This window comes from Malurus melanocephalus, unplaced genomic scaffold (genome assembly GCF_030028575.1).
Source record: "Malurus melanocephalus ecotype Western Australia unplaced genomic scaffold, MMel_1.1 scaffold_442, whole genome shotgun sequence".
Taxonomy (NCBI): domain Eukaryota; kingdom Metazoa; phylum Chordata; class Aves; order Passeriformes; family Maluridae; genus Malurus; species Malurus melanocephalus.
In genome coordinates this window covers 328,080-344,155 of record NW_026623674.1, presented here as the reverse complement: position 1 = coordinate 344,155, position 16,076 = coordinate 328,080, and the positions used below count along the sequence as shown (strand labels likewise).

The following is a 16,076-nucleotide window of genomic DNA, read 5'->3' as shown; positions in this document are numbered from 1 at the left end:
AAAATTAAAGGGCAAAACACTTGGGGAACATRCTTTATTTAAAAGAACGTTGGAGGATCCAACGTAAAGCAGAGTAATGCAACATTGCGGTAAGAACAGGAAAGTAATTCCAGGAACAGAAGTAGCAGCTTAGCCCGATTTTCAGAAATGCATTGTTACAAATTACTGTGACATATCCTGAAGTGTCCTCGGGGCTTTTACTTCTGCCTATCCCTTTCCTCAGATGCAAGTTTATGTTTGCTCCCTGAGCCCACGGTGCTTGCCATGGAATAAAGCCAGTTTATGTACCCATGGTAAAGAGCTAAACTGTAAACTCCTACTATCTTTCCAGGAATTAGTAGATGATCATGCATTTACTAGCTCTCTATGTAAAATGCCTTTCCATTTCCTCCAAGACTTGCCAAACTCCATCTGTTCAGTGCTTTAGGGTCTGTGAAATGAGAGCTCCACTGTCACATGGGGACTAAGGGGAAAAGCAGGTGCCAGCTTGTGAGAACTCCTGATCCAGAATTTGCCCACAGAACAGTACAGAAACAGAGGCAGATTCCTCCAGCATGCCAGGTTTTAAATTACAGGAATTGCTCCCTTCCTGTGTGCTGTGGCTCTGCAGATTCAGGGCACATCTTTGAAGGTGTCTGAGGAGCACAACGTTTGTAGTGGGTGGCCATTACTGGAGCAGAGCCCAGGACTAGGGGAGAGATGCATTCTTGTTGTGATCAGAACCTTTCCTCTGGCACTGGGCCTGGAGTGCAGGGCTGGCCCTGGCAATGGCCTTAGAAAAACAAACATTTTAGTTCTTTTCCTCATTGGCACAAATAAGGACAAWAGATGCCTGAGGAGCTCCAGAGGACACATCTGAAGGACCTGTATCTCCACAGGATACAGGGAAAGCAGTACAAATATTGGTCCTGTCCTGGGAAAGGCTTTYGCTTACCTCTCTCATTCTTGGGTGGGTGTGGGAAGGCTGCTGTCCTGCACATAAATAATTAGTGTCACAGGTCAGATACACTCTTCCTGTCATCAAGAGACTAGGTCGTTTAGGGAACCAAAAACTGTTGTGAAAACAAGTAAGCTCCCTCCCTGCCCAATTTCCTGTGCAAGATTGAGCAATTTGGGTCAGAAAAAAGAACCCCAAGTGTCTCATGACTGGTAACAGACCTCAGCACCCATGGAAAACCACTTTGCCCTGGGCCCCAGTGGATTGCATCTGGCCCTGGGTAACGGGCCTCCAGTGCTGATGGAGTGTGTGAATTGTTTGCCTGCCAAGTGTTCTGAGCTAACACTTCACTTGCTGTAGGAAATCAAGAGCTAATCAGATCATTTCTTTGCAGCAGAACTGGAAAGGCTGGAGGAAGGAATAATATAATGTCTATAACCCCAATTTAAATAAATAAGTACAAAGATACGGAAGAACTTTAACCTTTTTTTTTCCATATCATAATGCCCATGCTGACAGTAGCCGCCTGCTATCTGGAGCCTCCTGAGCAAGACTGGGTGTCCACAGRCACATGCAGTCAGTCAGAGAATACTAAACTGAATGCACAAGGTCACTGACTGGCCAGTTCTGTTCTCATATAGGAAGCCAGGGCAGACCATAGTGCCCTTTGGCCGTAATGCTGATCTGGTGGAGAGAGGCAGAGAGAGTGCTGAGGCACTGACAATTTCTCTTCCTTCCCTTCCCTACTTTACTCATTCAACATCAGGAAGAAAAGACTCATAATAACTACTCCCAGACATCTATCGAGTATGGATCCCAGCAGACCACATGAGTAAGAAGGGATGAAGGGATCAGAGATGCAGATCTCCTTTGACAGAAGTCAAGGAACTCCAYGGACTGCATCCCTTACAGCCACTCAAAAGCTTGTTCAGCTCAGACTCTCTACACAGGACCAGGTAAACTGCTTAGAAAAGCCACCTGATGACATTCACAGCTCACTCTGTTCTTTACAGGTCTTTTAGAAGTCCCTTACAGCTTTCATACTGGATCCACTGTGAGAGCTGGATGGATAGAGAGCAGGGACTGTGCTATCTGGACGGACACAATGGGTAATTTTGGTGCACTCAGCTTCTAGCTGCTCACTGCAGAGGCTCAATGGCACAGTTCTTTCATGTTAAAGCAGATCATCTGGGCTGTTCTCAGTGCCCATGAGAACATCAGAGCCCAGACAGAAGGTGCTCTGCTGCCACATTACTGCAGGTTCCAGTTCTGCTCATTGCATGTGATAGAAGAAACGAGCATTCATTCTTCTGTCTAATGGGGAAAAGAAAATGTAAAATCCTGGTCTTCTCTTGTGTCCCCAGGTGTCTCTTCTTGAGGAAAGATGAATGAATAATTCACACCTCTCCATCTGCAATCAGAACAGGCTGAGTGGCCCTAAGAGATCCTAATGGCATCCTCTTGGTGAATGGTGGCCTCAATCACCGTGTCTGTTGTTTGTCTGGAGCACTTTCGACTCCCTTTCATGCTTTTCAGGTTTTCTGAAAGATGCTTCTGGAACTTCTTGGTGAGGAAGCAGTAGATGATCGGGTCCAACACACAGTTTGTACTCAAGAGGCACAAAGTCACCTGGTGAGCATCATTGAGCTGTTGGCGCAGCTGACAGTCTTCCTTCTTCCATTGCTCCAGAACAGTCAGGGTCCAGGGCAGGTCCACGATGTGATGGGGTACAAAGCTTATGATGAACACAGCCAGCACGGTGCACACCATCCAGAGAGCCCTTTGCTTGACATGAGCACTCTTACGTGGATGCACTGACTTGGAGAACAAGGTCCTGATAATGACAATGTTCCACCCTAATATTAAAAGGAAAATTATATAGAAGAGGACGCAGATGACAACATGAATGGCGAGAACAGCTGAAACACCASTCGAAGTGTCATAGCGCTCAAAGCACCGTGTGAAATTCCTGGAGTCGATCTCCTCCCGGTTTGTATTATTGTCAAAAAGATAATACAAAGAGCTGCCCACTATTATGATCCAGATAGCTGCTGATAGGTAGAYACCTCTTCTCTGGGTGGTGAGCTGAGCTGCTTTAATAGGATTAGTTACAGCTTGGTAGCGGTTGTATGTGATGACCATCAGAAAGGCAACAGAAGAGTAGGTATTAACAAAAAATAAACAGCCAGCCACATTACAGAGGAACTCAGGCATGATCCAGTCTCCATGGTGGTGGTAGTAAACAATCCACATTGGCATTGTAATTAAGAAAAGCAAGTCAGCTACTGTCAGGTTCACCATGAATATCTTGATTTCATTGAGTTTCTTGGCGGGGTAAATATGGCTGAAAATCCAGAGAACATAGCAGTTGGCAACAAATCCCAGAATGAAAATAATGCTATAGAAAACAGTGAAAAGGTTGTAGCGAAACTCGGAGTCTATGTGGCATGAAATGTAGGAATCAGCACTGCCTTCTGCACCCCCTTTGCCCTTTCCAGACATTGTGGTGTTGAGTGGGCACGTCTGAAGCACAATTTCCTGCTGAAGCTCTTCTTCTTACCTAAAAATAGAAGTATAAATTGAGATGATTGGTTGGACACCATTGCTTAGCCAAACCCCACCTTTCATTTTCAKCTGTCTGTGACCACAGGAGTTCTGCTGATGCCTTAGTTCCAACCAGATACTTTCCATGTCTCCTTGGTCCTCTCTTTGATCCCATTTCCACACCATACAAACCTCTATGTCTGCATTGTTTACTGACATATGGGATTATTCCTCCACAGGCACAGGACCCTGCACTTGCCATTGTTGAACATCACTGGATTCCTCTCCAGCCTGCCCAGCTCTGGATAAATGGTAGCCCAGGGCTGCTGTATCACCACAGCTCTGTACCCTCAGCCAACTTGCTGGGCATAGTAATTTCCAGTCACCATCTACTTGTCRTTTTCTGAAATTTTCCTGCTTACACTTGTAGAGACTGTGTTTATTTCCTCAGCTTCAGGTACTGCAGCCTCCCAACATTCTCCTCACAGGCCACTGGACCTCTCAGTTATTGTACTTAGTGAATAATGTAAAAGAGGATTTGTGGTACATTGTTAATTCTCTCCTCAGGGTATCTCTCTTAAAATCTTGGCTGTTGGAACTCAAGTTGTCATCAAACCAACCTGGCCCCCTTCTCCCCTTGCCCCATTTCTTTGTCAGATGCAAGAGGCAGCAGAAATTCTGCACTTCCATGTCAGGCTTTTGGCAAACAGAGACACCTTCAGGGTTTGRTATTACCAGTCTCCATCTCAGTGGGGATTTCTTCAACTCCTGCCCACAGTYTGAACATGCAGTCAATCCCTCCCTGGAAATGTCCAAGGAAGGGCTGGAWGAGGCTTGGACCAACCWGGTCTACTGGAAGGTGTCCCTGCCYATGGCAGGGGGTGGAATGAGACAAGCCCAAACCAGTCTGTGGTTCTGTGATTCCATATGAAATTTCTGCAACCTCAATATTGTACATGTCCCTCTCTCAGTTTTGCATGAATCCAATCTAATCCCTTGTATACTTTTACCTGCTGATTTTACCTTTCAGAGGACAGGAACACAACCTGTTCCTGACTCCAGCACTGACTCCCTGTGTGATGCTGGGCAMGTGCTTACATCTCCATGACATGATCCTGCAGGTCTGCATGTGTTTCTCTCCCTGTCCCTTCATGGAAAGACACATGGCTGCTGCAGGGAGAGCAGTGGGAGAGCCCTCACTGAAGCTGCTTGCTGGGGCTGAGGTTTTAATGGAATTTACAGAACACAGTGGTTTACCTTGAGAGKGARTAAACTCTACCACCAGTCATGAAGMCTAAACTGGAACGAGTTATGCTGAGCATGYTTGGTGCTGCTCAGTGTGCTGGGCTTATCTCAGCTGCACCAGCCCCATGGAGAACAGGCATTTCCCTAAAGACGTGCTGCTCCTGAGCAGGTTCCCTCCTGCCTCAATGTTTTCTGGATCCTCTCCAGCAGCAGACAGTGCCAGGAACCCCCATCCCACCCTATGTGGGCTGAGTCCGTGTGGGTGCCCTTGTGCTGTTCTTCCTCATTTACACATTTGCACATTTGCAATTTTCCTCTGCAAATGGGGAAGTCAGCTGGAGCTTGCCCTCCCTTTTTCCAAGGAACCCTTGGWACTGCTCTTCAGTCATTAGGAGAGGAAGGCAGCAGTCATCTTCCTGAGGGTCCTGCCCTTCCTCAYCCCTCACAGGTCCCCTAAGGACACAAGAACTACAGTCTTGGATCTTCCCAGGCAGCTGCATGCTGGACGGTGCTGGGCTCCAAGCCCTTAAGCTCAGTCTTYTGATGCCTTAGGATTTTTAGTTTCTATATTTTCATGCATCTGTATTCTTGCAGTTCTCTAGTACAACACCAAAACTACCATTCTCCCATCTTTAGACAAAATAATCCCTCTCTGACCCTGAATCCAAGGACACCTCGCTGCCTCAGAGCCACAAAATATGGAAACAACAGCAAGTTGGGGAGAGCAAGTTTGGGGTGGTTGATATCATCACCTGTAAAGATCATTGGAGAATTAAGGCCCAATATGTTAATAAGGCAGAATTTATATAAGGTGAAGATCTCGTGACTCTGTGTCCATTTTGGGTGTAGCCTCAGGAGGAGGCTTTTGTCTGCCCTAATGTACCAGGTGGCCTGTTAGGCCTTTATGAAAATTGTCTATTCTCATTCTCTTAAGTTTGTCTGCCCTCCGTTTCAGATTAGCCTGATTGATAAGGCATCACTTCCAGCCAGATCTGTGTGGAACAGACACACAGCCATGGCAGTAATGGGAGCTAGCCTCAGCTGACACATGTATTTCTTCTCATCCRCCTTGATCTCTGCCACCCTGCTGAGAACCCCCTGATCTCCAAAGGGCAGTAGATTATTCAGGTGGTGATAGACAGGAGGGTGGTCTAGGATGTGACACATCAGGGTCCGTTCACAGAGTTTGGCACATCCCTGTGTCACTCACTGCTGCCCTGTGGAGGGGATCCAGAGCTGGCAGGGCCCWCTCTCTGTGCCCTATTCTCATTTGATTTGTGCAGAACACAAGGCAAGTCCTGGTCATCTCAGGGATCAGCTTGCACCCCCCATCTGTGATGGATGAAATGGTAATTGTCACAACGTGGCCTTGCATCACTGTCTGTACCTCAGCCCAGCTCTGCCACCCTCTGAGGGGCCAGCTCCACTGAGGAGATGTGCCTGCTGGCAGAATTTGCATCTCAGTTTGGGAGGGCACCAGGCAAAGATGGGGAAGGGGTGAGACTGCAGAGACAAGCCAARCTAGTGGGGAGTGTTATGTTTGATACACTAGTCTGACATTAGAACAAGGAATGAAAACCTTAGAAGTCATAATTTCCTAGTTGTTAGAGAACTTCTTTTTCTTTTTTTTTTTTTTTTTCAAACCTGCATCATAAACTCACACTGCTGTGACTATCTGCAACATCAGCAAACAGTTCTGGTGTTTAGGGCTGGGATCTTTGCAATGAAAGGTGCTCTATTACTGTGGTCCCCGACCTGAGTACACCCAGAGTGCAGGGGTAGAAACCCCAGGAAATGCATCTCTCTAGGAGGACTCATGAGGAGGAGAGAAGTGTTCCCATCCAGTACGTGGGCACAGTTGTTGTTCACAAAGTCCCTTCAGACAGTGCTCAAGGGCACTGTCCACCCACACCTCCATTTCTGGTACTGCACAATGGCATGGTGGCTTCCAAACTTTGCCCAGGAGCTTTGATGAACKTTACTGGTCTCCAGGCTGTACACTAGCTGCCAGATTTAACAGATGGGGTGGAAGGGAGAGCGAAAATGCATGTCCCCTCCACGGCAGAGTCCTGCACAGAAGGTGGGCTTGAGCCACAAGCTGTGCTCTGAAATGGAGAGGTGAGAACATGCTCTGTGACTGCTTGCAGCCTGCTGAAATCTCAGGCAAAGGTTGTCTTGGGAAATGGCAGTGCCATCTCCTGGCCCCAGCTGCACCTAATGGGGCTCACCTATCTTTGCATTAGGAGGCTGTGTTGTGCCAATGACAGGGTCCTGCAGGGAATCGAGAGAGGTGTCATTCCCTTCTCATGAGCCGAGTGAGGTGTTCTATTAAGCTCAGCTAGAAGGGAGCACAGCATCATTCCCCACGGAATTTACCCAATGCCCCATTTGCTTTTCAGCCTGAGGAACCCAAGCTCATSTATCTGTATGCTTGTGAATGCCCTGGCCCTGGAGCACTATGTGGGGCTCTCACCCCGCCTGTCCTGTTGAGGCAGTTCCCCTTTCTCTGATGCCCGTTCGTACTGCCTGTGCCAGTGAGCACGCACCACAGGCAGGGTATGAGTGCCTGTGGCTCCTGTTCTCTGCTGCAGCAGCCTGTGTTGCATGGCCAACCCCTGAGACCTCCAGCCCAAGCCACTGCCTTGTCCACAATGCCCCAGCCAGGAATTCCAGGTGGTTTTACCATCAGCTCCACTGGATGCAGGGCTGAAGGTGGAAGGAGCCAGATGAGCAGCAGAGCAAGGCCAGGGCACCTGCAGATCCTGCTCCCAGTCTATGGACTCTCCCATGGACCATGCCCTCCCAGTCAGGATTTACTGGCTTATAGATGCAAGCAAGCTCTGGCCATCAGCAGGAGTATATTCCAAGAGCAAAAAAATGTGTTTTATTTTAAAGTATAAAATAGTAAGGTATATTTTCTGCTTACCAGGGTTGAAAAAATTCAGCACAATATGTCCATCTTCAGCCTTAGTAGTAGCGAGGGTTTCACTGAGGGTGTTTGGCTGTCTCCCAGATGTTATTTTCTCTGCCCTGTGGCTGGACAGTCTCYGCACTGGCAGCTCTTAAGAACAGGGCACCAGAATGGGAGCAACTGTAGCATGACTGCAGAGTCACTGGAGAAGAGGAAATGTGTGACATCAGCTAAAGGAAATGAGAAATAAAATAAGCTGTAGAGGAAAGACAGTTAGCCACAGCAAAGGTCTGGAAAGTCCTTAAGGCTTTTTCCACCGAGTGTCTCTGATGATCCCGAAAGAGGGCAAAGTTGGGATTTTCCTCTAAAGGAAAGGAATCCACTGTGTCCCCAGTTAGATTCGGGATTAGACAATTTTTGAGTATCTTTCTCCCAAACAGATGAGTGGCAGAAGAGCTTCCACTTAATAACTTCCATGAAAGGAAGAGACAGGAAACTCATATATGGACAGACTCATTCCCTAGCAGCCTCCTTCACACTTGTATTGGAACTAATCAGACCCAACCATCCCAAGTCTCCTTTTATCTCAGTGATCTTCAGCAGATACTGACACCACAGCAGGGCAGTTTCTCAGCARTTCTATGTGGTTTCCGTTACCTGTGGCAGCCCAAAGCTCACTCAGCTTGGCAATGCTGTTGTGGGGTGCTCAGGGAGACACCAGGGGCAAGCAAAGCTGCACACATGTCCCAGCCCAGCTGTAAATCCCYGGCTGTAGCTCCCATGGTAATGGTTAACCTGCCCTCCATGTCCTCCACTGCTCTTACACCTGCACAGATGTGAGCAAAAACCTCGCACCCGACACACCTACAGGAAGCAGAGCCCTGAGTCTGGTGCTGGGGGTCACTGTGAAACACACTGAACAGACCACAGAGTCCATCAGCAGGACTAAGGGTGTCTGAGCCTGGCACAAGGCTGCCAAAGAATGATGTGGGCTCAAGCAGCAGCAGCAGGAGAGGTCAGAAGAGGCTGCACAGGAGCTCCTCTGGAAACGCTGGGAGAAGCTCTCCACCTTTTCTCAGAAAATGCCACCTATGGTRAACGTTCCACAGAAGATCCTGGCCATGTCCATGCTGTGGGGCCACCAGAGACCCCCATGGTGTAGCTTCATGTCCTGGGAGCTGCAGGGATAGGCTGAGGGTTGTGTGCCCCAGGTCTCACCATTGAGGACACCAGCCAAACTTCTCCAGGAGCAAGGAGCTGGCACAGACTCTGGGACACTTTCATGTCACACTTCTGTTGCTGTCTGGCTCTGAGCTGAGATAAGGCAATGTCCTCATCAGCAGAGGAGATGGGTCACTGACAGAGGGGCTAAGGAAGACAAGCAGCAGTGCTGCTCTACGCTGGCTCTTGGCTCACCTGGCCCCAGGCATCCCAAGGWTCTGGGCTGCACAGCACCATGCCAACCCCATGCCAGAAGCCACCTGTTATCCGTGCCAGTGCCTGGCCTGGATGTCTCCAGCCAGAGGCAGCCAAAGCCCCAGCACCAGTCTGGGCTTCTTTGCCTGGGCTGGCTCTTCCCTGGCTCCTCTGCAGAGGGTGCAGGCAGCCTTTCCCAGGGCCACTTCAGAGGAAACACCCGGTGAGATGTCCAGCACAGTGCTCTGTAGGTGTGCATRCAGGTGCCAGGCAGCTCCCAGGAGCCACGGATCAGCTCCATCCAGGCTGGATACATGCAAGTGCTCTGCAAACTGCAGGACAAACTGTGTCCTGCTGCTCTGAGCCATGCTCAGGGAAAGCTCCAAGACACCTTGAAGTCCATGGACACCACAACTGGCACCACAGCTGGACATGTCTGAGCTGCTGTGGGGTCAYTCCAGTCTCCCACGACAACACCACAGGATGACCAAGGTATTTGGAAGCCCCCTCAGAATGTGAGGGAGCCCCACAGCAAAAGCACCCCATGGAATTGGAGTCTCAGCAGGGTGGGCTGGCATGGAATAAGGGACAGCCAGGCTCTGTCTCCTGTCAGGCCACTCCAGGGTGAGCTGAGGCTCCTGCAGTGATGCTCCAGAGCTATGCTGGAATGGAGGCTGCAGCCTCCTTCCCTCTGCCAGCAGCCATCCTCCCTCCTTTCCCCTTCCCATCAGCCGTGTGAGGATGAAGGAGCCTGACCCTTCATGCATAGACAGAGCCCCAGCTGTGCTCATTAGGCTGAGTCTGGGGGTTTGAGCTTAAAGACAAACAAGACCTTGCTACTGAGGCTGGCAGCCACATCTGTGGGGAGAGCAGCCAGCGATGTCAGGGGGAAGGRGAGTGCTCACAGGGGATGGAGCAATACTTGACAAATTTTGCCTCACTGTCCTGCCGCAACCCAGCCCTTAGAGGAAATGAAAGCCTAGGGGGTTTTGCGTGGGGAAGGAACCTTCAGAAGTCTTCATGCTACCTCTGCTCAGCCCTGCAGCACGGCCATGCTGCATCAGCAGGTCCCACTGCCCCCATACATTGCCCACAGCCAGCTCCTCCCTTTCATTCCCTTCCCACATGGGACCTTCTTTCCCTGCTCTCCTGGCGCTGCTGCCCATTGCTGAGGGTGGAACTTTGAGTCCAGTATTAAGATTAATTTTGCCTGTGGAGGCTGGGCTCATTCTGCACTCCTGGCAGTCTGACTGCCCTGTGCTCAATGCTATTTCCTGCTCTTCCTGCCCGGGGGATGCACACACTGGCAGACAGCTCTRATAGTCATGCAAGGCTGAGTTGAGAAAAAATCCTATCTTGAATATGCCTTTACTTTCATCAAGTCAACTTGCAATTTAATAAAAAAAAAAAAATTCCTTTTACTGATTCCCATAGATGCTGTTAAGGAGCACTGACAGTCCTTCAGGTTGTTGTTTGTCCTTGCTGGATCCCAGAGCAGCTGTTCCCAATGCCACTGTCTGGGGATAACCCCACACAGGTGACTTTTGGGCAATGGCTGTTCCCCATGGGTCTGACACCCAGCAGCTGCAGGGTGTAAGCACCTGTAAGCACCACCTGCCTCTGGAATGTGTCCTTGGGGTTGTTTCCTTCTCACACAGAGCCTGTTACCAACACAGCTTTGGATAACCACATGTAAATTTTGGAGGGATCAGAAACTCTATGTTTTATAAGCAAATATCCAGASATGTCTTCCCATGACAAGCCACATTGTATTATCAGAGAAGAGCTCTCCGAGGAGYGCAAATGGAGGAGCAGCATTTCAGCTGATGAATCTGGAACTGCCCTGCCCTGTCAGTGACATGAGCAGCAAAAAAGGACAAGAAATACCAACATAGAGCTTGTGACAACACCAGCCACTGGCACACAGATGAGCTCAGTGCCTGCTGGTTCCAGTCCCCAGGACACGTTCTTGAGTGCCAGGACGGGTTTTTGAAAAAGCATTAAATTCTTTCARAGGTGCAGCACATGTGGAGCTGGTGTTGAGAGTTACTGTCTGCGAGTTCCCACTACCCACGTAACAAACCGCAACATTTTCTTTTCCTTGTTGCAGGAAAGAAATACTGAATAAACTCAGCTTGCCCCATCACGAGCACTTCAGAGCTGAGCACAGGTGTCCCCACCTTGTTACCAACCCTGCAGGAATGTGCCCTGGAGCTGAGCTTGCTCAGCAGGAAAACACCGACCCATCGACCAGAGGCCACTCCTGGGGCAGTGCACTCCCTGGTACCTTCTGACAGCTGTGAAGGTAGGCCATGGCTTCTGCTGCTGGCTGTCCCAGGGGATTGCTCAGAGTGGCAGAGAATGTCACTGCTGGCAGATGGAGAGCCTCACCAGCMGTGGGTGAGGCAGGCAGCAGGGCAGCCTCCAGCTGCTGTTGGTTCCCGAGCCCAGCCCTGCTACACTGGGCAGAGGGGTGAGTTCATGTGCCCGTGTCAGGATTTGTGTGCTACAGCTCCAGGCTGTCACAGCTCTGCTGGAAGCAAAAGCCATGTAGGGACACTGCTCCTACTGCTCCCTGCTGCAGTGAGACACCTCCTACCACAGCTGCCGGCCCTCTGCCCCATCCCCTGCAGCATGAAGGGGATGAGGGACCTGACCTCCTTGAGAGGCTCCAGGCATTGCCTCGGAGGAAGGTCCTGTCAGGGCTCCTCACCTTGCTTCACAGCGTCCAAGCAAAAAGCAGGGTTGTTGTCACTCAAAGCTGGAATGAGACATGGGTGAGAGCAAACCCCATCCCCACAGACCCAAAGGCAGCACCCACCTGACTCACACTGTCTCGATGCACCTCATCACCTCATCACCTCATCCCTGCTTGCTGGGCCTGGGGAACAAGGAGAATCTCCCACGCTCAGTTTGGGAGGATGAAGGTGTCTCCAAAGCCCTCGGTGCTGCCTGAGATGCCATGGCTCAGAGATTCATGGGCAATGTGGAGCCAGCCCATCTCCTGAGTTACTCAGACATAGAAGGAGCTTGTGGAGCTTAGGGAGGGAGGCCTGGGAGAGCAAGCAGAAGGGAAAGGAGCATCTTACCTGGGGGTCACAGAGCACCTGCTCCATCTCCGTCACAGACYCCRGCCCGCCWGCTCCCTGCCGCCAGTGCAGACACYGCAGGGTTGAGCYCTCAGTGTGCTCCTGCTCGGGAAGAGGCTCCGACGGGAAAGAGGGCGTCGTGCTGGCTCCCAGGTGAGTGACTCACTTCCCTCTTGGCTCTTGTGACACACTTAGCCGTGCCCTGCCTGCACCCTGAAGCCTGACACCAGTTCCTCTGGTCCKTCCTYGGGCAGGCAGTGGAAGGGACACAGYAGTGGAAGCTCCATTATGGTCAAGGGTTTGTCATGTTCTTGTGGCACTGGCCAGAGGTGGGGTAGCCCAGCCCTGGAGCAGCTCCAGGCCAGGGKGACTCCCTGCTCAGGCCAGGGRCACAGAGGTGSTCTCAGCTCAGGAAGTGGTGGGGGCCAGTGCCCTCGCCAGATCTGTTTTCTGGGCTCATTTCTTTCCAGATCCCATGTCAGGAGGCAGCACAGAGAGTGCTCATTCCAAGGCTTCCAYGGGACGTGGAGATTCAGCAGGCACAGTGCCAGGAAGGGCACTACTCTGCTCTGGGAGTCCCTACATCAGAAAACATCAGCCAGAAAATACTCCAGACTGTGGTAGCTCATTCCTGTACCCCTTCTGCAGCRCTACAAATCCACCTTGGTCCTTCAGCCAGGTAAGAAAGGGTGGTCATGGGGGACCCACTCCTTCCTGCTGCTGCTGGCACTGCTCTGCCCAGGTTTCACAGGGGGTTTTCCCAGAGTTCTGTGGCTGTGGCATCAGGTCATGGGTACAAAATCTGCCTGAGTCACTCATGGTATGAAAAGAACTCACACGTGTTTCTGTCTGCTCCCTTTATGTGCCGTGGGGTGTTTAAAAAGGAAATGGTGTTGGGGTTTCTTTGCTGGTAAGAATTGGCTCTGCTTTTGGCAGGAAAGGAAGTGTGAGGCTTCTAAGACAGTCCTGAAAGGCAAGACAGTCACAACCCGTAGGTGCACAAAACACTGCTGCCAGAAGGAACTGGCTGTCTGCATGCCCWGAAGCTCCCCAGGCACGCAACTGCAGAACTGCAGCAAATATCTCAACTTCCCAAACAACCAACCAACCTGCACCAGTTGAACCATGGCCTTTCCCAACAGAGAAAGTTGCCAGCCAGGCTGKGAATAAGGCAGCCAGGCTCTGCCCGGAGCAGAGCCAGAGAATGAGGACAGTTAACATCCCCTCTGTGTCAGACTGTTTCCACTGCACTTGGAACASTGTGGGCAGCTTCAAAGGGATGTGGAGAACTGCAGAGGCAGAGCTGGCACCACATCTGAGCTTGGGGCACARATGGAACAGCCCAGAGGCAGAGGCACCATCTGATCACTGCCTGCAGCTGCTGCAAGTGAAGCTGCAGAGGACAGGCATGAACTCTTCTCAGTAGTGACAAATGGTATGACAATGGGCAACAACCACAAACTGGGATGCAGGACAGTCAGGATGGATGTCAGTGAAATATTTTCACTACAGGGGGTATTCATCCCTGGGAGAGAAACCCAGGGAGGCCAGGGGTCTCATCCTTATGCTAATAACCTCACCTAGCATTAGTGACAGCCTCACCTCAAACACAAGGTCTAATTAAAGGCTTACAGAGCTCCTTCCCCAAAACATTTCAGTTCTGTGATTTGAACTGCAACACTAACACCTGTGCATTATCTTCCTTTACAGGTGCCCATMCTGTAATCAAAATACACCCCTGCAACTCTGTTCCACCTGAAACACTGTTACAAAAGTGCCCACAGTGTCCCTGCTGCTGCAGAACAGCTGATTATCCTGAAAAGGAAATGTGAATGCAGCAGGCAGCCAGAGATGCCAGGAATGCCTACCAGAGCCCATTTCATGGCCCTGAATGGGCTGCAGCAGAGCTCTGCTACAAAGACCAAACTGCTCCAAGGTATGTGTCTGTAAGTCCAAAACCCTGCAGCTGGTGTGACAGGAAGGCTGCTGAGCCTCCACAGGGAAGCCAGGCAGCTCAGCTACATCCCAGATCAATGTGTGAATGGTGGTCACTGAGATCCAAGAGGGATCCTAGAGGAGCAGCACCCCCAAATATCTGCCCCTTCTGTGCACAACACGAGGGGTTATGGGAGCTGCACCTGCCACGGAGCACAAGGAGGGGAAGGCAGGGGAGCCTCATCAGCAGGAGATGTGCTGCCAGGAGTTCTGAGAAACAAAGCTGGGGAGGTTCCCAACACAGGGCCAGGCTGAGCACACCGTGCTGAGGCACAACACAGGGGACAATGCCCCTTTTCTGCTGGTAAGAATCTTAGAMTATTCTGAGTTGGAAGGGACCCACAAGGATCATTAGTCCAATGAGGCCCTGCCCAGGACAGTCCAGCAATCCTGCTCCTGGGAGCACCCAAACCTTCCTGGAGCTGGCAGCCTTGGAGCTGTGACCCCTTCCCTGGGGAGCCTGGTCAGTGCCCCATCACCCTCTGGGGCAAGAACCTTTTCCTGATATCCAGCTTAAACCCACCCCATCATAACTTCATGCCTTCCCTCAGGTCAAGGAAATCCTAGGAGTGTAAAACTCAGCTACCAGAGCAGGGGAGGYCTGGCTCACACTGCCGTTTGCAGGAGGAAAAGACAAGACACCAAATCTCTTAGATAACAACGGCTATCACCCAACCCTTTCCGAGGGAAACTGTCTACATTAAGGCCAGCCTCCCACAGTTCCTCTCCAGTTGTTTTAAGACAAAAACTAGTAAAAGAAACTCATCTGGAAGGCAAGGAAAGCAGAAGCCATGGATGTCTCCCACCTGGATCCCTTCATCAAGCACATCACTGCAGTTAATGCCCAGAACTAGTTACACYCTGAAATAAAACAGCACACAGTGAAAGAGCTGTTCCTGTCCAGGGAGAAGGGKTTGATGGTGAATTCCGAGCACATCCCTGTGTTTGCCAAACAAAGATAAATGTTAAATGACACACTGGTTTATGTCTTATCAAGAATAGATTTAATCTCTAGCGGATCCCACAGGTGATAACTCAGTCTAGCCTTTACTGAATAGCTTTGCTACCTGGTGAAATCTAGATCTCAGCTTGTCTACACACTCAGAGAAGCCTCTATTCCCATTCCTTAACTCAGTACACCAGACAGGAAGGTTGTGTCCCACTCCCTTTATCCACATGAGATGTTTCTGTTGCAGTTGACCTTTTCTATTCTCCTTCCCCATCCCACGAGTGCTGAACAGCTGATACACCCTCGCAAGTGCACAGGGAGGGGAAGGCAAGCTCGCTGCTTCAGACTGGGACAAAGAGCTTCAGAAGTGACCTCTGGACACCCAGAAAACAAAGCCAAACTTTAGCTGACCCCCCTGTACATTCTCTGGGAACTGGACACAGAGGAAGAGTTGTTTCCCCAGGAAACCAAAGCCAATACACTACTGAAAGGCTCTTCTGCAACTCTCTGGTATTTCTTTCTCCTTCTGAAAGAAGACAAAATCACTCCCCATTTCCAGCAATGCATTTTCTTGTCCTGCACATTAAGGACAAATAATTGAGTTTACTGACCCCAAAAAAGCTCCAGTAAGTAACAATCCCTCTCTCTACACATCTTTACCTCTTGATATTAAACAACATTCTATTCAATCCACCCCACTGCTGTGACACGTGTGGCAGGGACCAGGCAATGGCCCAGCCTRCATCTGTGGGAATCCACACTGTGCACTCACTTATTTCCATGTAGGCAATTCAAACGAGTTTACTTCTACAAAAGATACAAAGATCAGAATTAACTTCCCACGTTCCCTCCAGTGGAGCAGAGAAATACCCAGCAAAGGCTCAGGTACTCCCCAAGCACCCCTGGCAGATGGGAAGTTTCTCAGGACTTGGCTGGGTAGATAAGACAGAGAAACTGCAAATTCAGGCATAGAAGCATATCATAGGCAGG

General features: G+C 50.3%; 1 protein-coding gene across 2 annotated transcripts; it reads right to left on the bottom strand.

Moving 5' to 3' along the window:
- Positions 1-20: 20 nt before the first annotated feature.
- Positions 21-12,471, bottom strand: PTAFR (platelet activating factor receptor). 2 transcript variants are annotated; one of them, XM_057380279.1, is made up of 3 exons: positions 12,143-12,471; positions 7,653-7,867; positions 21-3,497 (listed from the first exon to the last, which is right to left on the bottom strand). In XM_057380279.1, the coding sequence occupies exon 3, from the start codon at positions 3,437-3,439 to the stop codon at positions 2,375-2,377; it is 1,065 nt and encodes a 354-aa protein (XP_057236262.1). In that variant the 5' UTR covers positions 3,440-3,497; positions 7,653-7,867; positions 12,143-12,471; the 3' UTR covers positions 21-2,374. The 2 variants fall into 2 exon arrangements, with proteins under 2 accessions (XP_057236262.1, XP_057236263.1); XM_057380280.1 differs by having other exon boundaries at positions 7,653-7,839.
- Between the last annotated feature and the right edge of the window lie 3,605 nt (positions 12,472-16,076).